This window comes from Lethenteron reissneri, chromosome 11 (genome assembly GCF_015708825.2).
Source record: "Lethenteron reissneri isolate LAM-NWPU_2019-01 chromosome 11, ASM1570882v1, whole genome shotgun sequence".
Classification (NCBI taxonomy): domain Eukaryota; kingdom Metazoa; phylum Chordata; class Hyperoartia; order Petromyzontiformes; family Petromyzontidae; genus Lethenteron; species Lethenteron reissneri.
Window position 1 is genome coordinate 9,600,575 of NC_083789.1, and position 20,775 is coordinate 9,621,349.

General features: G+C 53.1%; 1 protein-coding gene across 1 annotated transcript; it reads left to right on the forward strand.

Moving 5' to 3' along the window:
- The first annotated feature begins 8,483 nt into the window (after positions 1–8,483).
- On the forward strand, positions 8,484–12,832 carry LOC133341442 (mRNA decay activator protein ZFP36L2-like). The gene is made up of 2 exons (XM_061550079.1): positions 8,484–8,915; positions 9,665–12,832. Exons 1-2 carry the CDS (start codon positions 8,862–8,864, stop codon positions 10,961–10,963), a joined length of 1,353 nt encoding a protein of 450 aa, XP_061406063.1. The 5' UTR covers positions 8,484–8,861; the 3' UTR covers positions 10,964–12,832.
- Positions 12,833–20,775: the final 7,943 nt, after the last annotated feature.

Consider the following 20,775-nt stretch of genomic DNA (forward strand, 5'->3'; position numbering starts at 1 on the left):
CCTGGGTAAATGAGTCGTGATTATGATGGTTTTTGTTATTGTCGATATAGATGCAAGGCCTCATTTCTCACTCGATATTTTCCGAAACGCTGGCTTGGCGAGCCGGGATTATCGGCGTGAGGCACTCCTATCTGCGAGCCGACGACACGCGGCCATCCGCAAGGCCTGCTCCATTATTGTACCCCGTGTATTCCTTATAAGCGGAGTTCGTTCATAGGAATGCGGTTGTTGCACACCGAGGACACAAGTGATTCCCCAGTTGCAGGAGTTTTTGGAGCGTTCAGGCTGCAACAAATGGGCTGTTAGAGATCAGTGGTTCTTCGTTGCGAGGCCCTGACGTGCGGCCTCTCGACAAACACGTGGAGAACACCACCTCGCACTGACGATGTCTTATCGGCCAAAGTGCCCCACCGCCCACCTCTCTCTCTCTCTCTGAAAATTAGTGAAGAAACACTGGTGGAGACATTCTGGATGAGTGCTGTTAGCGAGCACCTATTAAGGTCACCACGATACACTGGTGGAGATGTTCTGGATGAGTGCTGTTAGCGAGCACCTTTTACAGGTCACCACGATACACTGGTGGAGATGTTCTGGATGAGTGCTGTTAGCGAGCACCTATTAAGGTCACCACGATACACTGGTGGAGATGTTCTGGATGAGTGCTGTTAGCGAGCACCTATTAAGGTTACCACGATACACTGGTGGAGATGTTCTGGATGAGTGCTGTTAGCGAGCACCTATTAAGGTCACCACGATACACTGGTGGAGATGTTCTGGATGAGTGCTGTTAGCGAGCACCTATTAATGTCACCACGATACACTGGTGGAGATGTTCTGGATGAGTGCTGTTAGCGAGCACCTATTACAGGTCACCACGATACACTGGTGGAGATGTTCTGGATGAGTGCTGTTAGCGAGCACCTATTAAGGTTACCACGATACACTGGTGGAGATGTTCTGGATGAGTGCTGTTAGCGAGCACCTATTAAGGTCACCACGATACACTGGTGGAGATGTTCTGGATGAGTGCTGTTAGCGAGCACCTATTAATGTCACCACGATACACTGGTGGAGATGTTCTGGATGAGTGCTGTTAGCGAGCACCTATTACAGGTCACCACGATACACTGGTGGAGATGTACTGGATGAGTGCTGTTAGCGAGCACCTATTAAGGTCACCACGATACACTGGTGGAGATGTTCTGGATGAGTGCTGTTAGCGAGCACCTATTAAGGTCACCACGATACACTGGTGGAGATGTTCTGGATGAGTGCTGTTAGCGAGCACCTATTAAAGGTCACCACGATACACTGGTGGAGATGTTCTGGATGAGTGCTGTTAGCGAGCACCTATTAAGGTTACCACGATACACTGGTGGAGATGTTCTGGATGAGTGATGTTAGCGAACACCTATTAAGGGTCACCACGATACACTGGTGGAGATGTTCTGGATGAGTGATGTTAGCGAGCACCTATTACAGGTCACCACGATACACTGGTGGAGATGTTCTGGATGAGTGCTGTTAGCGAGCACCTATTAAGGTCACCACGATACACTGGTGGAGATGTTCTGGATGAGTGCTGTTAGCGAGCACCTATTACAGGTCACCACGATACGCTGGTGGAGATGTTCTGGATGAGTGCTGTTAGCGAGCACCTATTAAGGTCACCACGATACACTGGTGGAGACGTACTGGATGAGTGCTGTTAGCGAGCACCTATTAAGGTCACCACGATACGCTGGTGGAGATGTTCTGGATGAGTGCTGTTAGCGAGCACCTATTAAGGTCACCACGATACACTGGTGGAGACGTACTGGATGAGTGCTGTTAGCGAGCACCTATAAAGGTCACCACTGTACAATCGACGAGTAGATGTCGCCAGCACCAAGGAGCAGTACTGATGTGTCCCCACATTTAAGGCTGAGTCGATCTGGGGGTGGTACGGGCGGTGCAGCCGCTGGACCAATTGCTTCGGATATTTCCCGTGACCTCGAAATGTGATGGCGACGGCTCGGGGGACGGGGAGGCATCCATCGAGCTGCGGAGCGACCAAGGCTGGTGATAGCAATGCTACTGATGCCAATGACACTGCTCAACCTTAGTGTTGTGCTGTTGCTGATGATGCTGCTGCTGCTGATGATGCTGCTGCTGATGATAATGATGCTGCTGCTGCTGATGATGATGCTGCTGCTGCTGCTGATGATGATGCTGCTGATGCTGCTGCTGATGATGATGCTGCTGCTGCTGATGCCTCCCCTGCATGTGATGACGATGACGACGATGATGACAATGTTGTTGTTGTTGATGATATACAACAGAACGGGACATCAGTCCCGGCGGTCTGAACGCGACTAACTCCCACTTGGTCACGTGAGGCGCACCTCAACCCTCGCGGTTGTTGTTTACCCGGCACGCATCGCCGCCCCCACCACCACCACCCACCACCAACCACCACCACCACCATCGCCGTCGGATACGTTGTGGTGGTGGGAGGGGAAGGTGACATGGCGGGGGGTAGGCGACATTGGGGGTAGGGCACATGGGGGGGGCTGTGTGGGCGTTGTGGTGAATGCGGCGGCGGGGGGGGACATGCCTGCTGTAGGTGTGCCTCTCGCCCGCTTGTCTCAGATGTGTCAAGGTGACAACGTTGTCACGTCCCGCGAGTGCGGACTGACTTCCTTAGCCTGTTGGGGGCAAGGGCTGTTTGCGAGCTCCTTTGAAGGCCGCCACGGTGCACGAGGTGCGTGGGTGACCAGAACTACGCCCGGCCGCCTTTGTCTCCCCGGTGGCGATGTTTACGACACATCGCACCAAGTTACCCGTTTGAGGCTGAGTCGACCTACGGGAGAAACCCGCGACCCGCTCGAATATTCGCCACTGTTATTGGTCGTGAGCGGGAATCGAACCTGGCTCGCCGGGTTCGTAGCCGCAGTGCGCTGACCGCTGCGCCACCGCTCCTCAGATATATATACAAACTCACAGGCGAACGGGCGGGCGGGCGGACTGACAGACAGACAGACGCTCGGACGCACAGGCAGACAGACAGATGGACGCACAGGCAGACAGACAGACGCACAGGCAGACAGACAGACGGACGCACAGGCAGACAGACAGACGCACAGGCAGACAGACAGGCAGACGGACGCACAGGCAGACAGACAGACGGACGCACAGGCAGACAGACAGACGCACAGGCAGACAGACAGACGGACGCACAGGCAGACAGACGGACGCACAGGCAGACAGACGGACGCACAGGCAGACAGACGGACGCACAGGCAGACAGGCTACGACACCCAGACGTGGTTGATGATGATGATGATCACACGGCCGCAGTGATCCTTCCCCTCCCGCCCGGGTCCCTTGCAGCTGTCGTGTCGCGTTACGAACTCTCTGCTGTGGGAGTCGTTTGGGAGCTGCCGCGGATTTCTGCGAAATCGTGTTGGGCCGCTTTTGTCTCCGTTTGAATCAAAACACGTGTGGGTCGGGGCGCGCGCTGTCACACGGCCACCGCCGTGTTTGTTTAGTCACGCGTGGAGGTATGCGAGTGCACACGCGTGTATTTGTACACGTGTGTGTGTGTATGTATGTGTGTGTGTTAGTCGGGGGGAGCGGTGGTGTAGCGGTCAGCGCGCTGCGCTACGAACCTGTCGACCCGGGTTCGATTCCTGCTGACGGCCAACACCAGTGACGATTATCTGAACCGGGCCCTCCCCTAGGTCGACTCAGCCTCAAATGAGTACCTGGTGCGTTGTGTAAACATCGCCACTAGGGAGACAAAGGCGGTCGGGCGTGGTGCTGGCCCAGACATCCTCTCGTGTGCCGTGCCGGTCTCGATAGGTGCTCGCAAAAAGAACTTGCTCCTACAGTCTGTTGAGGCTATACGGGGGATCTTTGTCTCGTACGTGCGTGTACTCGGCCTGGTATGGTGCGTAATCACCGCCGCGTGGGGAGACAAAGGCGGCCGGGCGTGGTGTTGGCTCACACCATCCTCACGTGCGCCGTTGCCACCCTTTGCAAGTCATCTCTGTGACAGCACTTGCCCCAACATCCTTTTTATGTCACGCGGGGGATCTTTGTCTTTATTTTTGTGAACGTGCCAATCAATGTGTACACGTTTGTGTCTACATGCTTGTACCCGTTCCTGCGCGTGCACGCGTGTTGCGCCTCTTCACGTTGCGTGTTTAAATGTTAGTGGGCTACCGGGGAGACAAAGGCGGCCGGGCGTGTTTACGGCCATCACAATCTCCCTCGTACGCCACGCAGGCCTTAACAGGTGCTCGTTAAACGCAATTGCCCCCAAGGGCCTAATGTGGACTACACAGGGGATATTTGTCTTTGTATTTATGTGCGTAATAGGTGCTCGCTAACAGCACTTGCCCCAGCTGTCTAGAGGCTATAGGTTGGTGGGGGGGGGGATGGGGAACTTTGTCTTTATGTTGTGTGTGCACGTCTGTATGTGTGAGGGGAGCGGTAGCTGAGCGGTTAGCATGTTGCACTACGAACCTGACCGCCCGGGTTCCATTCATGCTCAACGGCCAACATCCCTGACGGTTATATCTGAACCTGTCCTGGGCCTCCCCTATGTCGACTCAGCCTCAAATGAGTAGCTGGTACAATGTGTGGAACACATCACCAAGTGGGGAGACAAAGGCGGTCGGGCGTGGTGTTGTGCACCCGCTCCCATTCGTGCGCCGTGCCGGCCTTCATAGGTGCTACTCGCTAATAGCACTTGCCCCAACAGCCTGTTAGAGGCTATACGGGTGATCTTTGCCTTTGTATGTGTGTGTGTCGTAAGTTTAATGCTCTGTTTACAATGGCGCTGTGTAAAGTTAGCTCATACATAGTAAGTGTTGCCTGGAGACCCGTGTACTCCCTCTGTTGTGCAGAACAACAGAGAGGGCGAAGGAGAAACCCTCAGAAGTTCCTCGCGAAATCATCCCTCTCGGCTCGTCCACGCCGACTCAGAGATCACTGCCCCCCCCCAGGCCCCCGCCTCTCATTCCATGGCCCTCCAACCCCACCCCCCGCCCTGTCCATCCGATCCATCCCCTGCCCCCCCCTTCTCCTCCACCACCACCACCCTCAGATCCCCGTTTAAAAATACAGTACAGTAGCCGGGCTTATCAGATCACGGGTCGCTAAAAGCGTGTTGCCACACGCCGGCTTTACTGAACGCGAATGCGGAATTCTGGACTCGATGTTGGGAAAACGATGGGTTCAAGTCCTGGTCGGGGAGAAAGGGGGGAGGAGGGGTGGTGGTTGAAGATGAATTACTGATCAGCCTTGTTGCCTCTTCTTGGTTCTTTCGGTAAAGTCACGTAGAATGGAAATAATAAAATAATAAAAATAAAACATAATAAAATAATTCTCACGACGTTTTGGCCACAACGCAAGCAGCCGTCCTCAGGTGAAGAACAGGTCTGTCGAGAAGATGGCTGCTTGCGTTGTGGCCGAAAGGTCGTGAGAATTATTTTATAAAGTTTTATTTTTATTATTTTATTATTTCCATTCTACGTGACTTTACCCAAAGAACCAAGAAGATGAATCCCTGCAGTCACGAAAGCTTTACATCGAAGCCTTGTTGCCGTCATCGTCATCATGGATTTAGCAGCACGATTGTCACGTGCGTTTGACTCCGGTTCCTCCGGTTTTTCCTCCACGTTCAGATTCAACATCACCCGTTTCTACTTTTTGGTCGCTATACATTTCCACATAAGCCACTGCGTTGAACTATCATTTGCCGAGCTATCATTGTGGTCAAATCGCCTCTGAAAAAGAGCGATTATAGCTCAGCGAACCTTATCTGGTACGGTATAATAAGAGTTTAGTTTTAGCGTGTAAGTTATTGCAGTTTGCCGATGGCCTTCATTCACTCAGAAAAGCATCGCCGAGTCTCAGGAGAATCCTGCCACGTGGCCGTCTGTGTCCCATTTCATTCCACAACTCGTGAGAGTTCCCATTCGTGTGCGGCAACGAAAGCTTCAAAATGCCTCGGAGAACAACAACTCCGCGCTGCTCGCGACGCGAACGGCACTCGGCGCTGCCACCTACTGGCCACACCTCGCAGGCAGCATCCACGACCTGCAAAGAAACGCACGTGGGGTGAGGCACGATCTCCTGGTGGCGGATGGTGGACGTGGGGGTGCGGTAGTGTAGGGGTTAGCGCCCTGCGCTATCCGAGTTGGGATGCCCCCCCGCTCAGGGCCGGCGACACAAGCGGGCGATTATCATGAACCGGTTCTGGGCCTCAGCGGCGATTATCTGAACACGTATCTGGGCCTCCCCTATGTCGACTCCGACTCAAATGAATACTTGGGCGCTGTGAGTTGACACCGCCGCTCGGGAGACGAAGGCTGGGCAACCACCACCCCCCCCCCCCGCCTGCCCCTCGTGTGCCGTGCCGGCCTTCATAGGTGTTCGCTAACAGCACTTGCCCGCAGCAGTCTGTTAAAGGTTATACGGGGGAGCTTTGCCTTTGGTTGTTGCGACGGTCACCCATCCAACCGTCGAACGAGGCACAACCCTCGCTCGGAACGAGATCGGGCGTCGTTTTCAGCCTCGACGCGATTCTCATCGGGCCGCGAACGTCGTTGCAATTCGTCGCTCCAAGATCGACGTCGGTGTCCTCGTTAGGGATTTACGAGAAACGGTCCCGTGCAACAACAACAGCAACAACCTCCCGATCTCGCTCCGCCGCCGCCGCCGCTACGGGACGACATATCCAGCGCACGCACACGAGAGGCGACGCACGAACGCACATTGCACCCCTCCGCTAGTAGCAGCAGCAGCAAAAAAAAAAACCCCAAACCACCAACATCATCATCAGCGGCGACCAACTGCGTCCAACAAAACCGCACCGGGCCCCGGTTTATCGGCACCGACGCTATGCGCCACCCCTCCTTACTCCGACCCCCCCCCCTCCGCCACCGCCGTATCGGGGATTCGCGGTTGATTGCGAGCGTATCTACGTTTGCTCGGGTCACACTCCCCCCCCATCACCACCACCCCCCGTCGCGAGTGCGTCGTTGCAAAATATTTGAGCGACGGCGTTTTTTGTTGTTGTTGATCGAAAATGACGACATCGTGAACCTCAGTCGCCCTGCACCCCCCCCCTTCCCCTCCACCGCTACTCCCTCCTCCTCCGTCTGCTCCCCCCACCACCACCACACTCCCAATTCTACTCCCTTCCACCTTCCCCCCATCGCTGCTACTGCTCAGCGCTCCCCTCCCCCGCTGCGCGAACTGGAACGTGCGCGCCACCAATTTTTGGAGCGTCGTGGGGGTGGGGTGGGTCCACCTATCTCTGTGCGGAGCGCCGTAAGTTCGCTTTCTTTTGTTACGGCGCAAACTGTTGTGTGTGTTTTTTTTGTGTCGGAGGATGCTTTCAAAAATGTACGCAGATCCCATACCCGTAGAACAACTTGTCGGACAATTTGCTGGGACTGATTCGAGCTGCCGCTGTTGCTGCTGCTGATGACTATGATGATGAGACACCTTAGTTCCACCCAGTTGTGTTTGTATTCATTAAACCCTAATGCTGTTGAATAATACGGAAGAAAAAAAAACCCCGGCGAGATGTGCCCAGGAGATGGTAAAAGCAGCATTGGATTCTTGAATCGATCTGTGCGTAGCTTTTGAGTGTTGCTGCTATTGTTCTTCCCCTCGCGTGTATGTCGTGGCGGGTTCGTTCGGAGTCATCCTGGATTCCCTCCCGCAGCGAAGCCATCACTGGCCAAACATCCCAGTTGTAGCAGGACCTCCCCCCCCACACCCCCTTCTTAAACAGGAGCCTCGGCACTGAACTTTTATGCCGCGTAAATGAAGAACATCGCTATCACCTTATATGGTTATGTTCACCCACGTGTAATCAGAGCGCGCTCTGGGCATTGTTTGCTCATTGGTGTACAACGCCGTCAAATCACCCCACTCATAAGACGCAACTTAACCAATCGTCTACACACACAAAAAAAACACACACGCGCACTTCATCCTCCGATGCCACTTTACAGGCCAAGCATGGCTCGTTTGAAAATTATTAACAAACAAAAAAACACACAAGCCCGCTATTAAAGTTGTTGCGAAAACAACAACAGTCGCTTGCAACAGCCGCGCGCGCGCGCCACGGGTCGGAGTCAACAACGCGGCTTGAGATCCGAAATAAAAAGCAACGTGGCTTCAAACAAACACGGCCCCCGTGCGCGCTCGCCTTTCCGCGTTATGGCCGTAGCCGCTTAGGGGGGAGGTGGTGGTGGTGGTTTGATGATGATGACGACGATGGGGGGAGGAGAGCGGTGGGAGATGTTGGTGGTGTTGGGGGGGGAGGAGATGAGAAGGAGGGGGAGGGAGGGAGGGAGGGGGAGGGAGATGGTTGGCGGCTCAGGGGGCGGCGCGCATGACTTGTGTGTGAGCTAACTGGCGTTCACATTGGCGAGATCCAGCGCTCCTCCCTCTCGAGCGATATAAGTAGCGCGGACCAGGGGAGACGGAGCCGATACCAGCAAAGCGGGGTTCGGGGGAGCGCTTCGTGTCTTTGTGGCGTTGCGAGCGACTCGTAGACTCTTGAACAATTGCCCTCCCCCCGCCTCTGTGAAGCCCCCCGATCCGGCTACCCGTACATCTCCCGTATTATTTATCAAGTTCGGAGCTGCTACTTTTGCTGCTAAACTACGTCGACTTCAACTGCTGCTGCTGTCTGTCCCGTGGCCCTTTGTGTCTGTGACTGGAGCGATTTTTAGCTTTTTTTTTTGGGAGGGCACGGACAAGCTAGAGGAGATCTGTTGTACTCCAGTTCGACATTTATCTTATCGACTCGGGCGAGAAGGAACAAAACAACCCGCAACAGCAGCAGCATCATCATGTCCACGGCTCTCGTGTACCCGTTCGGTGACATCGGCGATATGTTCTTCAAAGTAAGTAGAGTTGGTGGTGGTTGTAGTTGGTGGTAGTTCGTGGAGGGGTACGAGGCGGTCGGGCGTGACCATGGATCCGCCGAGAGCGATCCGAGTTGGTAGCGCGATGGTTGTGGTGGTGGTTGTTGTTGAGCGAGCGATGTTGCCGCGGTAGCTGCTGCTACTGCTGCTGTTACCAGCTCCACTTGTAACACACCTCCGACTGCTACTAACCACCGACACCCCGAAGTGGTCTGCTTGGCGGTAGTACCCTTGTGCCACGTGTTGCTGCTGCTGGATGTGTGTGGATGGCAGCAGCTTCTTCCAACATTCGGCGACAAAAAGCCGAAAATAACTTCGGGTCGGAGAGACGATGCCAGAGGAGTGCTTCTTTGGCGATTCGCAAGGGGTTCTGTTTGAACGATTTAAGCCTTGCTTCAGTGTAGTGTGTGTGTAGCGTGTGTGTGGTGTGTCCACAGCTGTGAAGGCGACGACAATCTCCAACTTTTATTTTTAAGCCGCTCCCAAGTTTTTCACAATTAACGCCTTGGCAAAGTAGCACACACCTTTTTTTAACTCGCTAATTAAACCTTTGAACGTACAAAGAAACGATGACAATTGGGGTTCCACGCTATTGTCTTGTCTGGTGTGGGTTTTTTTGTTTGTCCTTAGCCCGCACCTCCACGATTATCATGCGAAAGAAGTCCACGTCGCGTCCAACAAGCACGCGTGTCTATAACGCCTCCGCTTTGTCCCCCTTGACTCTCCAGAACGACGTGAACAAGGACTTCGACTTCGAGTACCTGCCCGACAAGTACTCCATGGACTCGTCGCCTACCCTGCAGTCTCCCTACCGCGGCTCCTCGGCTCTCAACCTCTCTCTGCTCGGCCACAACTCCCCTTCCTCCTCCTACTGCAACCCGCGGTCCGCACTCGGAGGCAGCAGCAGCAGCAACAGCAGCAGCAGCAACGGAGGAGGTCTGGGCGGTCTGGGGTGCCTGGGTCTGTCCGGCCTCGGGGACCTTTCCACGGCCTCTCACGGCTGCCGTGACCTGAGGTTCCGAGACCGATCCTTCAGCGAGACCGGCGATCGGGCCACAGCCCTTGGTCTCGGTCTGGGTCTCGGTCTGGGTCTCCACGGCTTCGGCTCTCTGCACAAATCCATGGGGGGCGGCGGTGGCGGCGGCAGCAACGACAGCAGCTGCGGCAGCATCAACGGGCTCGTGGCGAGCTCCTCTTCCTGCTCGTCCTCGTCCTCCTCGTCCTCTTCATCTCCCTGTGCAGCAGCAGCAGCCGCAGCCGCAGCAGCAGCCGCCTCGTCGCAGACCCAGAGCAGCAACTCGAGTCGCTACAAGACGGAGCTGTGCCGGCCCTTTCAGGAGAGCGGCACCTGCAAGTACGGCGACAAGTGCCAGTTCGCGCACGGGCATCACGAGCTGCGCGGCTTGGTGCGCCACCCCAAGTACAAGACCGAGCTGTGCCGCACCTTCCACACCATCGGCTTCTGCCCCTACGGGCCTCGCTGCCACTTCATCCACAACGCCGAGGAGAACCGCCTCGCCGTAGCAGCAGCAGCAGCCGCAGCAGCCGCGGGCGGCTCTGGCTCCCACGGCTCTGGCTCCCACGGCTCCCACTCCATGGGGCCGAGGCCTCGTCTCAGCCACAGTGTGAGCTTCGCCGGCTTCCCCAGCGGGGGGGTGGCGGGCGGTGGCCGTCGCTGCACGCGATCCGACTCGCCGCCGACTCTGCTGGAGAGCCCCGCGTCTCTGACGCCACCTCCGGGCCTCCTGTTCGCGTCCGTGAGCGAGGAGGCGATCCTGCAGCAGCTGTCGCCCCTCCCGGCGGGCACCAAAAACCCTTTCGTCTTCACCAACCACCGTGGCGTGCCCACGATGATGGGCAACGGCGGCAGCGGCGTGGCCCGCTCGCAGTCGCCCCTCGATTCGCTGTCCGACCCCGACGCGGGGTACCTCAGTTCGGGGGGTTCCAGCGGATGCGAGTCCCCGGGTCCCGACGGTTCGGGGAAGAGGCTGCCCATCTTCAGCCGCCTGTCCATCTCCGAGGACTGAGTGTCTCCTCCCCCCCCCCCCCACCCAGTACTCATTCTCAGTAACAACAGCAGCAGCAGCAGACATACGATTTATAGAGGAGGCAACAGAACACAGCAGCAGCAGCACCATCAAGTAGTCGTTTCATGATGACGGTAGCAACGATGATTGCGCTCTTATCCATGGTGATGATGATGATGGTGTTGGGGGAAGATACTGTTAAATCGGTGCATGTGGTGTTTTTATGATTATTATGTTTGGATGATGTTGATGATAGCGCACAGATGTGACCTGCTTCCAAACGCACCAGCGCTTAAGAGGAGGAGGAGGAGGGGAGGGCGCTGATGAGTTCGCGCCCGAGCGCCGGGCGTCTTCGGCGTTGTTTGTAGGAACGCGATGGCGTTGTTGGCGAGTCTCTCTCTGCTCGTGTCGCCGTGCCTTAACCTAGCAGCAGCAGCAGCAGTGCCTTTGGCTTGGCCTGGCGTCAACCGGCTAGCCAAGCGGTGCCCACAACGGGTTTGTGATCGTGGTGGTGGTGATGATGATGTGCCTATTGAGTCTAGCCAGGCGGCTTCAATACGTTTTTTTTTACTCTGAACTATGTAACGTGGCAGAACAATGGCCGTTTAAAAAAAAAACATTCTAGTAATAACGATCTGTGAATGTGGTGGTGGTGGTGCAAAGATTGTATGTTTTTTTGCAAATCTATTGCCCCACTCGGATGGGTTGAAACAATTTGTTTCCTAATTCGCTCTTGATGAGTTCCCCCCCCCCCCAATCCCCCACACTTTTCTAATTATCTAATAATTCATTGTTTGTTTTAGCTAAACGAACTGCCTCAATTTTTTTGTCGTTATACGTGAATTGTAGAGCCATTGATGATAGCTGGTTGCAGAATTAATTTTGATAACGCGTTCAAATGATTGTAAAAGCATTCTTGTCTGTGCGTGGTTCGTCTGAGCGCGTGTGCGCGCGTGCGTACGTGCGAGATATTAAAAGTGCCACATTTTATTATTATCTCTGCTGAAATTTGAAAAAAAAAGAAAATGCACTCAATTAATTTTTGTTTTCTAAACTTGGGACAAACCGTGGCTTTTGTGTTTGTTGTTGCGCGGAGTATAAAATGTTAAGTGTTTTGAACATTTAAACCCGGTGATTTCATTGCGATTAGCTCTTGGTTCATGCTCCTAAACTATTTACCGTTAACTTATTTATTTATCTATCATTTATTCATTTTGCTAATTTTGTTTTTATTTTTGTTAGTATTTATCGGATATGATTCACGCAAAACTCGCGTATTTTTTTTCTCTCTCCTTGTATACGTTCATTAAGTTATGATTATTATTTTTTGGTTTGAATATGAACTAGAAAGTACGGTTGGAAAGGAAGGGTGATGGTGGTGGTGGTGATTGGGGTTAGTGCCTTCGATGTTGTAATGATGACTGTTTACGGATCTGTGCGGTTATAGAAAGTAGTTGCAACACAGGGGGTCCCCGATATTGTTTTTTTATTTAAGAGATACATTGAACCTAAAAAGTATAAATTAGTACACCAAAAAAGCAGGCTTCGAGTAGCGATAACCAAGTATTAAACTGATGTTGAATTTGACTGTTAAATATATAGAAATGCAACAAGATCATTCCACAACTTATTACACAACTTAACGCATATGTGTTTTATTTTGTTCGACATAAGAAATGTACGTGGTGGTTTAAAAAAAAAACATTAAATTATTCTATGCAAAAAAAAACAATTCTCTCTTAACTTTTGGAAAGTGGAAATCTGTTTTTTTTTCTCTTCCCGAAGGTTGTGTTGCTACTTTGCGTTCACTACAGTTACGCTAAGTTCTTATTTATCATCAGTGTTTCTTAATAAAGTTTCTTAACAAAATCCCAGGACGTGCGTGTGTGTGTGTGCGCGCCTGCACCCCGAGTGGCTGAAACGAGTGGTGACGCAGTGGTTAGCGCACTGCACTAAGAACTCTATCACCCGAGTTAGATTCGCTGCTCATGTCCAATAAAAGAACATATTTTAACCGGATCCTGGGCCATGGTCGATTCGGCCTAAAAAAGAACAAATACTTCGTGCCTTTGTGTACACATCGGCGTTGGAAGACAAAGGCGTCCAGGCGTGGTGCTGCCCTGCCCCCTTCCACGTGTACCGTGCCGGCTTTAATAGTTGCTCGCAAACAGCACTTGCTCAAGCTGCTTGATAAAGCCCACGGTGGGGGATCTTTATCGGTGCTGTTTGCCCCATGCTGGGGGTCCAATTGTGCACACGTGGCCACAATGGGCAGTTGGTTAACTTCCTGTACACATGCAAGCCTCTATGGACAATCCTTCACACACTATCCGACACGCACAAATCCAACACACACGATCCTACACATCAACAAAGGCCGCCGTTCGCCACGAAGTGTCGGTGACGTCACACCGGCGCTTGTGCCAGGCCTGGTACACTTTGAGGCCACGTGAAGTGTCGAAGGCTCGCTGACAGGAGGTCACGGGACAAACCCCGGTGCCATGGGTTGACTTGAGATGACTGACAGATGTACCAGCTGTGCCCCCTGCTGTGCCAACTTGCTTCATTTGATTTGTTTGGCGCTCGGCTGGTTGTGAGCGTCGCTTCTCTGCCCTCCACTGTTGTTGGAGGGCGACTGCCTCCAACTGCCTAGTAGCGTTCTTCACGAGCCTCCTCCATAGACGCCGATCTTGGCACCGCTGGTACCAGTATTCGGCAAGTCCACTCAGTTCCACGTCCTCTGGTGCCGCCATCAATCCATCTCTTCTCCATCCCGTGTTGCGCCCGTTGAGCCCGCTCTATCCAGCCAAACAGAAGATGATTGGGCATGCGGGCTACATGACCCAGCCAACGCAGCCTTGCCCGCCGAAGGAGCTCACTGATGGGGATGTGTCCAGATCTTTCAAGGATGTGAGCTTTTCACACAATCCATCCGGATGGATTGTAGGCAAGCCAAGCCTGCATGTTTCTAACCGGCGCAGATGCACCATTAGAGGGGGGGTCCACGTTTCGCAAGCATAGAGAAGGGTAGGGCATGACTGTGGCCGAGAAGACCCGAAGCTTTTCGTGGAGGTAGCTTCCACACAGCGTTACGCAGGCGATGAAACAATAGTGCCGCCCAACTATTTCGGGGTGAGACATCTGCTGCCAAACCGGATTTGGTCGTAAGCACACTGCCCAGGTATGGAAAACTCTCCACTCTTTCCACAACTGCCCACATCACCAATGGGAGTTGAGAAGGTGGAGTCATTGATGGCGCAAAATACTCGGGCAGTCGATTAGTTTTGGCGGGGCTTATGTTAAGACCCGCCTCTTAGTGGCACGATCCAGGTTCAGCAGCGCCTCCACCCACACACACACACGACTAAAGATCCCCCGTATAGCCTTAACAGGTTGTAGGAGCAAGTGCTGTCATCGAGAACCTATGAAGGCCGGAATGGCACACGAGGGGGTGGGTGTGGCCAGTACCACGTCCGGCCGCCTTTGTCTCTCTAAGGGCGATGTTTACACAATCCTACACACACAATCCTATACACACATTCCTGCACGCACCTGCACACACGCACAATCCGACTCCCACACAACCCTACACACCAAATCCTACGCACACACACACACCGTACGCGCAACGACAATCCTACACGCACCAAATAACGGCCGCGATACAAAGCTGCTGCGTCAGTCCCTTGCGGTCAGTTACAGTGGGTGCAGCATATCAAGAGTAACACTGTTCATGACATTATTTCGGCGCAACAACATTCACAGCGTAAGCGGTGGAGGAGTGCTCGCGTTGTACAGAGCAGCTAGCCACACTGGAATTACTTTGGGCGGTAGGCGTCCAGTGATTTGGTCCGAATGTGAGCATCACCCGCCACTCGGAATTACTAAGCATGTGACGAGCCTGGTTAGCGCTTGAAAGGGTGACCACCACAACCAAACAAAGAAAAATATCCCCCCGTGTAGCCTTTAACAGGCTGTTGGGGCAAGTGCCGTTAGCGAACACCTTTAAAGGTCGGCACGGCACACGAGGGGGTGAGTGGTCAGCACCACGCATTTGTCTCCCAGTGGTGATGTTTACACATCGCACCGGGTACTCGTTTGTGACTGAGTCGACCTAGGGGGAGACTCAGGACCAGTTCAGATAATCGTCACTGGTGTTGGCCGCGAGCGGGAATCGAACTCGGGTCGCCCGGTTCGTAGCGCAGCGCGCTAACCGCCGTTTCCCACGCTAGCAAAGCACACGACAAATATCCGTGGTATATATATCCTTAACACACTGCTAAGACGACCATCACCCCAACACTACCACCGTCATCAACAGCAACTCGCCCGGTGGTTGCACGAGCCGCGTCCAGAAGACGGCCGTGCTGAGTGACACCTCTCATTGATGAAATGCGTGCTGGGGTTTTGTTGTTGTTGTTGTTAAACTCCAGGTTTCTCATACACGCTGCCAAAACTGCCATTCATAAAGGAATTGGAGAAACATTCCAATGCAGCAACAGCAACTTTGGCGGCGGCAGCCTCCTGCCATCGTAAATATATAAATGTTGTCGTTAAACCCGCCACCACCCGACACAGCCAACTAGTAAGGTTTGTCACGTAAACAGAACGTGGCCAATTCGTTACTAGTACAGCACTAACCGGTGTGTTGGAGAATAAAGCTACAACATTCACAATCTGAGTACCACGTTTCGCCAGTGATTACAACTGGCTTCATTACCCTCTTAACAGACTAAGCACAATCCCCAACGGAACCATTAGCTCAAGCATAGTATACAACGTGGTTCTGATCCTGTCCACTGAGATGGAGGTCGCGGTGTAAATGTATCATTCCCATGGCGTGACCCAATCCAGAAGCCAAATAACCGCACCCTGTTGACTCTTTCTGAGTGAATGCAGTATATTTTTAAACGTTGGTTCAACTTCATGACTATGATATTTTGGCTGAAACTTGCACACTTAACCAAACTTATTCAAATCATATGTACATATATAAAAATATGTGTTTCCATGTGTTTATTTACACTTCGTTTTTCCGAGTTAAATTTTTTTCCGAATTTCATGTTTTTACATCCAGGTTCTCCCTGTGCAGAAGAATGTCGATTGCAAAACGGGCCCCTCACTGCAACTGCTAATAAGTGCCATGAAAAAGGGCTGTTGCCCGAAACATCGCCTTGTTCGAGAGTATTTTGATTTAAAGAAGTCTTCATGACGAATCAGAATGAGAACATGTATTCATACTGGAGGAATCCGATGAGCTGTAGAGCTATTTTTTCACAGATGTCCAGTAAATGGTGGCAAATTGCCCGCTAATTAACGAAAACTCAGCCAGCCAACCCATCGACTCACGCGACACCGAATCGATGCAGCCTAGGCGAGTTCGCATGGCTCCACGAAAAGCGGTGCCCATCATTCACTGTCGACGCTGAGAGCCAAGGCAAGCTTTGAGTTCATGACCAGGGGAACTCACTTCGTACGGAGACGAGGCGTACTTGGTGGGGACTCGGAGCTTCGCTGGGAATCATTACTGCCACCTGGCGTCTCGAACGGACGCGACGGCATTGCGGTGGTGCGTAAAACACAATCCACAACAAACTCTAACGCGCTCGAAAATAACACCGTGGTCCTTAAAAAGAAGGCAATTGGAATCGGCGACCTTTCGGGCACGAGCCCTTCTTCATAGTACTGACGGTATACGCAGAAATGTCTTCTGCCCACATAAAAAAAAATATTGGTCACCAAAGACAAAAATCCCACCTTATAGACCTTGACAGACATTTGGGCAAGTGCTGATAGCGAGCACCTAATGAAGTCCAGTACGGTACACGAGGGGGTGGGTGGCCAGCACCACGCCCGAACGCCGTCTGTCTCCCTAGCGGCGTTATTTGCACACCGCACCAGGTACGTACTCGTTTTGTTTTAATGCCGCTCGGTTAACCTCGGGGGTAGGCCCAGGACAGGTTCACACAATCGTCGCTGATGATGATTGCGTGAGCACATGAGCGACAGAGCAGGTGAAGCCGCAGCTGGAGGTGCAGTCAGCTGGGTAACAAAGGTCACCTCGCGGTTCCTGCCGACACGGTGTGGTCGATGATTGCTCAGAGACGGGCGTCATAACAACAAGCGCCATTCGCCCCTAAGTGGCGGCGACGTCACCACGGCGCTTGTGCCAGGCTCGGTGCACGTTGAGGCCACGTGAAGTGTCGAACGCCCGCTGGCAAGAGGTCACGGGGCAGACCCAGTTGGTGCCACGGGTCGACTGACTGAGATGACCGAGATGACTGGCTGATGCACCACACGCACGCACACTCCCACACGTACACACACGCACGCACACTCCCACACGTACACACACACACTTCCACACTCACACACGCACACTCACACACACACACACGCACGCACACTCCCACACTCACACTCCCACACGTACACACACACACTTCCACACTCACACACGCACACTCACACACGTACACACACGCACGCACACTCACACTCCCACACGTACACACTTCCACACTCACACACTCCAACACGTACACACATACACTTCCACACTCACACACGCACACTCCCACACGTACACACACACACTTGCACACTCACACACGCACACTCCAACACGTACACACACACACACTTCCACACTTACACACGCACACTCCCACACGTACACACGCACACACTTCCACAGTCACACACGCACACTCCCACACGTACACACACACACACTTCCACACGCACACTCCCACACGTACACACACACACACACTTCCACACTCACACACGCACACTCCCACACGTACACACACACACTTCCACACTCACACACGCACACTCCAACACGTACACACACACACACTTCCACACTCACACACGCACACTCCCACACGTACACACACACACACTTCCACACTCACACACGCACACTCCAACACGTACACACACACACACTTCCACACTCACACACGCACACTCCCACACGTACACACACACACACACACTTCCACACTCACACACGCACACTCCCACACGTACACACACACACTTCCACACTCACACACGCACACTCCAACACGTACACACGCACACTCCCATACACGTATTTTCGAGTCACAGTTGCATTCCTCGGCATTGGTCCGGATTTGGCATCAGGAGCCTCATGAGTAAGAGGCATTTTTTGTTGTAACAAAATAATGAATGTATTGTTATAGTCCACTGCTTGCCATTATTGATATTAACTGCGTCAGATGTCAAATAAATAATTAGATTCGTGGCCGGATGTGCTGCGATACAACAATAATAAAACATCATTTACTCTTAGTTACGTACAGGGAAAGTTGCATCACCGTGCATGCATGTTGCGTTCATGAGGATCTTGTATTTGAAATTATTAGAGCAATTTGAAAAAGCTTAGCACGATTCACACTGCCATATAACATACGAGTTTTGTTTAAAATAGAGATATAAATCTAACGTTTCGGGACATTGCCACTTAAAAAAAAAACAGGATCAATGGTGACTTGGAGACAGTGCTGTGTGATAAGTTGAGTTGAATAACAATGGAAAAATGTGGTTATGTTGACAAACACGACACACAGAAACAATGCAAAGACCCCCCCGGTATATCCTTAACATACAAGTGGCAAGTGTTGTGAGCGAGTAGCGCCTATCGAGGTTGGTACGGCACACCTGGTGTGGTGTTGGTGGTGGTGGGGTGGCCAGCACCACGCCCAGCCGCCTTTGACTCCCCAGTGGCGATGTTTACACGCAGCACCGGGTACGCATTTGAGGCTGAGTTGACCGAGGGGAGGGCCTATAGCCGGTTTCAGATAATGGTCACTGGTGCTGGCCAGGTTTTCGCAACCCACACGCACACCCACAGACCCACACACACACGCCACTCCTCTGACACACTCTGCACGTGGTACCTCACGCTATTCCGCAGCGCGCACGTACAAACCTACACAACAACAACAACAGCCGCCACTCGTCACCAAGTGGCGGTGACGTCACCACAGCGCTTGTGCCAGGCTCGGTGCACGTTGAGGCCACGTGACGTGTCGAAGGTTCGCTGGAATAGACAACACACACTTTGCAAACATCGCCACGCACTGTCGCTCCCTCAGTCGCACTCGCTAAAATCAGTTCCGTTGCCTCGGCGTTCATTAAGAAGACACGCTGCTGACAGGAGGTCACGGGACAGACCCAGGTGCAGGTGGGTTGACTGCCTGAGATGACTGACAGATGCACCACCTGCGCTCCCCATTGTGCCAAACTTGCTCGTTTCATCCACCCGACGCTCCGCTAGTTGTGAGCGTCGCTCATCTGCGCTCCGTTGCCGTTGGAGGACGACTATCCCCTTCACACAGGCCGACCCTTGACACCACTGGTAGCAGTTATCGGAAAGTCCACCCGGCTCCACATCCTCCCGCACAGCATCAGTCCAGATCTTCTCCAGCCCGTGCCAAATCACACACTCAAACAGTCACACGCCAGCCCATCTCTTCTCCAGCCTGTGGCCATGTCTGTTTATCGCCCACGATTTCTGGCCCGAACAGAAGATGCTTGGGCACGCGGTGGCTTGGCATGCGGGCTACGTGACCCAGTTGACTGTCCGGGTCTTTGAGTTGACTCGCACAACTTCGACCTGGTTCGACCGGGGATTGCTTGGCAGGACGCACGCGCCGACATCACAAACACAAAGATCCCCCGCATAGCCTCGACAGACCGTTGGGGCAAGTGCTGTTAGCGAGCACCTATTAAGTCCGCCACTGCACACGAAGGGCATGGGTGGTCAACACATACCTTTGTCTCCCTAGTGCGTTTTGCGTGTTTAGTTTGTTGTCCTTCCGCCAGCACCTCCGATTGACACGGTTGGCTACATACGGTGCGAAATAAGTTCAAGATGCATCGCATGCACAGCGGCGATGTTTACACACTGCGCCGGGTGCAATACTCATTTGAGGCTGAGTCGACCTAGGGGAGGCCCAGGACCAGGTCACATGATCGGCGTTGCCCGTGACTGGGAATGGAACTCGTATCGCCTGGTCCGTAGCGCAGCGCGCTCAAAGGCCGAGTACACACACACACAGGATGCATAATCGCGATAATCGCGATACACACGTACATACGCGGCTTTGACACACGATCGGGACACTGTACACCAGCATAGCACACTCAGACACCCAAACAAGCGCCCACGCCACCGCAAAGACACACACGCGTGACGCACACACACACACACGCGCGCGCGTGACGCACGCACACACACACACGCGAAGTCTTATCAGCCGTGGCGGGCTGACACACGCGCGGGCAAAGGTTAACAAAGTTCACGCTGCAATTCCTCCACGTGAAAAAAAACACGCGTTGAGAGTATTTGGCTGCTATGAATGTCCACGTGATAAACCACTTTGTTGAGCTATCGTTTGTGGCCAGGTCGCTTCTGAGCTATAGCTGGATAGTTCAGTGGTCTTACTTGGTAAAATATAACACAAAAAAAGAGTTGCTAGTTAATCGTCTTCACTACGCTAGGGGTTACTCTGCGGGAATCAAACTTAGGTTACCGGTACTGCACGCAGAACACTTCATTTACACTTATAACAACAATCGCCATTGACCGCAGCGCTTGTGCCAGGCTAGGTGCACTTTAAAGCCATGTAATGTGTCGAAGGCTCTCTGCTGGCAGGTCAAGGGTCATGGGTTGACTGACTGAGATGACTGGTAGATGCACCACCTGTGCTCCCCATTGCGCCAATTTTCTGCGTTTTAGTCGCCCGGCGCTCCGCTCGTTGTTGTGAGCGTCG